The sequence below is a fragment of the Diplotaxodon limnothrissa genome, linkage group LG18 (assembly GCF_057381915.1).
Source record: "Diplotaxodon limnothrissa isolate DT_005_m linkage group LG18, D_limnothrissa_male_GT1.1, whole genome shotgun sequence".
NCBI lineage: Eukaryota > Metazoa > Chordata > Actinopteri > Cichliformes > Cichlidae > Diplotaxodon > Diplotaxodon limnothrissa.
In genome coordinates this window covers 29,865,553-29,869,112 of record NC_140613.1, presented here as the reverse complement: position 1 = coordinate 29,869,112, position 3,560 = coordinate 29,865,553, and the positions used below count along the sequence as shown (strand labels likewise).

At 38.0% G+C, this 3,560-nt stretch overlaps 1 protein-coding gene across 1 annotated transcript; it reads right to left on the bottom strand.

Moving 5' to 3' along the window:
• Positions 1 to 1,476: 1,476 nt before the first annotated feature.
• LOC146613964 (gastrotropin-like) lies at positions 1,477 to 2,819 on the bottom strand. The gene is made up of 4 exons (XM_085378758.1): positions 2,622 to 2,819; positions 2,338 to 2,513; positions 2,144 to 2,233; positions 1,477 to 1,527 (listed from the first exon to the last, which is right to left on the bottom strand). The coding sequence occupies exons 1-4, from the start codon at positions 2,686 to 2,688 to the stop codon at positions 1,477 to 1,479; spliced, it is 384 nt and encodes a 127-aa protein (XP_085234884.1). The 5' UTR covers positions 2,689 to 2,819.
• Between the last annotated feature and the right edge of the window lie 741 nt (positions 2,820 to 3,560).

Genomic DNA, 3,560 nt, shown 5'->3' with positions numbered 1-3,560 from the left:
TAAAACGATGTACTTTGTCACAAACTATATTTACATCTGCACCATGAGCACATCACAGATTTAAGGTGTAATGTTAACAATCCATTCAAATTTGGCTTCAAGGTCAGGGTTTAATGATTTATAGATCGAGAATTGACAAAAAGCCTGATTCATACAAGCATGATGTGTATTGCTAACATGTACCAAAAACCTATAAATAGAAAATAATTAAAGGTAGTCAAGACAAAGCGAATGAGTTGCCTAGTTAGACATACACCTACATACTGTTTGTATAATCAAAGTAAATATGTGTCATGCTACTCTAATCTGATTTTTACTGCACTACAAACTTCCTTAAGTATGTTTTAAACGAACAAAGAAAACAAAATCAGTATAAAGAAAATACAATACTGTTCCATCCATCCAGCCATTCATCCATTCTCCTCCACTTACCCTTATCAGGATCACAGGGCAATACAATTACCTTCAAAGTAAATACTGCCCACAGAGCGACCTGCATTTGCTTTACAAATCTTGTTTACCTTGATTCTAGTTCAGTGAATTTAAAGAGGTGGGATACATGTAGGAGAGTGTTGTTTGAGTACATCATCTTCTTTTTGTAGGCCCTCTTTCAATGCTTCAGTGCTTCTCTGACTGTGCTACTGAAAAGTTGTACTTGTTACTTGTTAAATTAAAACTCAGCATCACTGTACATGAAATAATTCATCTTCTGGGAACCAAGAATTTCACAGTGATCCAATACTTATTCAAATTGTTGAGATATTTCAGTCCAGACCAGTATGACTGATCACCATGTGTATTGATAAAGTCAGCCCAGGCCATGTGTGCAGAAGATAGATGAGTGTTTACTGCACCCTGGCTTTGAGCCACCACTGGTTGCAATATAAACATTGCAGCTGAGAGGCATGGCACTTAGTCAGACTTCAGTTTTTCTTTGTCTGAGATAAAAGTTTAAATTATCCCCTTCCTCCAGTTTCTAAGAGAAATGACAGCAAGTAGGTATTTTTCTTAGAAACACTTATATGAGAGCAATTTCAATGCAAGCACTTGCAATTTACAGAAACATCTACTACCTGTAGCTGAGAAAAGTTCAGATCTTTTTTAGTGTTTTTGTCAGTCAGCTGTCAAACTGTCACTGTTCTGCTTAAACTCCCATCTCTGTCAATCTGGCAAATGCTCTTTTCTTATAGAAAACTAACAAACTAATAGATGTGTTTAAAGGTCACGCCGCTGCTATCCCCTGCAAAGTCTGAAGCCACAGTTGTGTCTTTATCGTACCCTGATTCTTTGTCATCAACTCTTGTAGTTTGAAAAAAAAAGCATGAGTTTAAACTTATATAATCTAGAAGTCACATCGTATCCCCAGAGTAGAAAACATAGACAGAAACACAGGTTCAAGTTGGCACGATCACCATAGTTTATTAATTAACACAAATATTGTTCCAAGGTCTCCATTGTAACTGTTAAAGATGAGAGTTAGATCTTCTTGCTGATTCTCTTCAGCACTACAGAGCCGGCTTTGGAGGTCTGCAGAAAGACAGGAAATGACTTCAATTAGCTTTTGCAGTGCTTCTTTACATCTGGTTTTATGCTGTAAAAATTTTTTTTTGAAGTGTCAGACAAATGAAAAAATACCACTGTAACAGTAACTTTATACTTGTCCGCTTCTGACCAACCCTGACACCTGAAAACTGCAGACTTTAGCAAATTAAGTAATTATAAATTAAGCAATTGTGTCAGTCAGCTGAAACAGTCTTCATTTTGAATTTTCCACTGTGTTTGGCTTCCTTTTAACTGGATACATTTTTGCTGTTTTTCTCAAAATGAAAGTGTGAAGTGTTGAAAATTTCTGAAAAGCAGACTATAAAATGGAAACCAAAAAGAGATAACCTGCAAAGAGAGAAGTGTCTCGTATAAATTCTCAGGATTAAAAGGTTAAATATGGGAATGAATTGGTTGTTAAAGTGCATTCAGTAGCAATACTCTGTGTTTCAGAGAGTTTTTTTCTTATTAGCTGTTCCTGGTCTCCAGCTGCAGAAGTATAACTTTGATGACTCTAATGATCCCTGCGGGGAGTTGAGTGTAATAACTGCTGTCACTGCCCAACGTTCGCACCTCTAAAAGCCTAAGTGAGTGTGTTTACCTCGATGAGTTTGCCACCACTGATCTCAGAGGTGTGGTGGTAGTTGGGGAAGGTCACACTTAGCTTGCCTCCTTCCATTTGTACTGTAGCCTGTAAACAAAATTGTGATATAACCAGTTAGGAGAGTAGCATTCATAGCTTTATGCTTCTGCTAGCTATAGCTAAAGTGAAGCTTTGGATCATTTCCTCCCAACCTTGAATTTCTTTCCTCCAATGGTCTCCATGTCGGCCTCCTTTCCGATAGTGAACTTGTTGGTGACCTTGGCATTGGCAGGATATAAGAGGGTCCAGGTGAAATCTTTGCCATCCTGGGTGACCTCTGTGATCAACTTGTAGTCACGGCCCCTCTCGATGACATCATCTGGAATGCCTATAGTGGGACCGGAAGAGGATGCAAGGTCAAAAAAGGCCAAAGATGTGCAGAAAACAATGGAGTTCAGAAGCAGAGGAAGTGGAAAATTTGAGCCTGCGTTCTCACCTAGCACCTTGCAGAAGGCGTCGTATCCCTCCTGGGTCTCGGTTTCCCATCTTCCAGCGAATGCCATTTTGGTAATGTTGAGGGTAGAGGAGTGAGATCAGAGATGCTGAGGCAAGCTGAGGAAAGAGCAAGGTACTGAGACCAAGAATATTCCCCGTTTATATACTTTAGATCTCTTGCCACCTCCTTCATTTGCATGTGATGACCAGTGTTGGTCAAGTTACTTGAAAAAAGTAATCAGTAACTAATTACTGATTACTTCCCCAAAAAAGTAATCCCGTTACTTTACTGATTACTTATTTTCAAAAGTAATTAATTACTTAGTTACTTAGTTACTTAGTTACTTTTTAAAAACACGATTTACAACCTGAATAGGTGATAAAGCGATAGCTCTTTCAGCCCAATTCTACTTTTTCTACATAATCCATCATACAAAATGTAATCAAATGGAAAAGTCTCTTTTTTAACTTGTTTTATCATTTTTAATCTTTTAACTTTATGCATCAAGCAAAAATTTAATTATATGCAACATTCTCTGACTTGAATAAATGAGTTTAACATTTAAACCTATTTTCTGCACATTCCAGCACATAAAATAAAATAATTTTTTGTGTTTACACTCACTCTTTCAAATAGATCCAAGTAAAACACAGCAGAACATAAATAAAGTCAAAGACTCAGCGGTCCTGTTGCTCTATTTTCACCTGTAAAGCAGGACTGCAGTAGGCGGAGGTTTACCCTGGTGCAGGTGTGCAGCGGTCAGTGGAAGGATACGGCAGTGTCTCTGTGAGTTTCCCATTACGTCGTTGCGCTCTTGGTGCTTCCTTGGAAGTTTAGGGGTTTTTTTCGCTGTAAAAAGAAGTTTTCTTCCCACGCACGATGGACACTAATGTTTTTGTCACTTTTTATGGAATCAAACTCAAAGTAAGGTCAGTACTT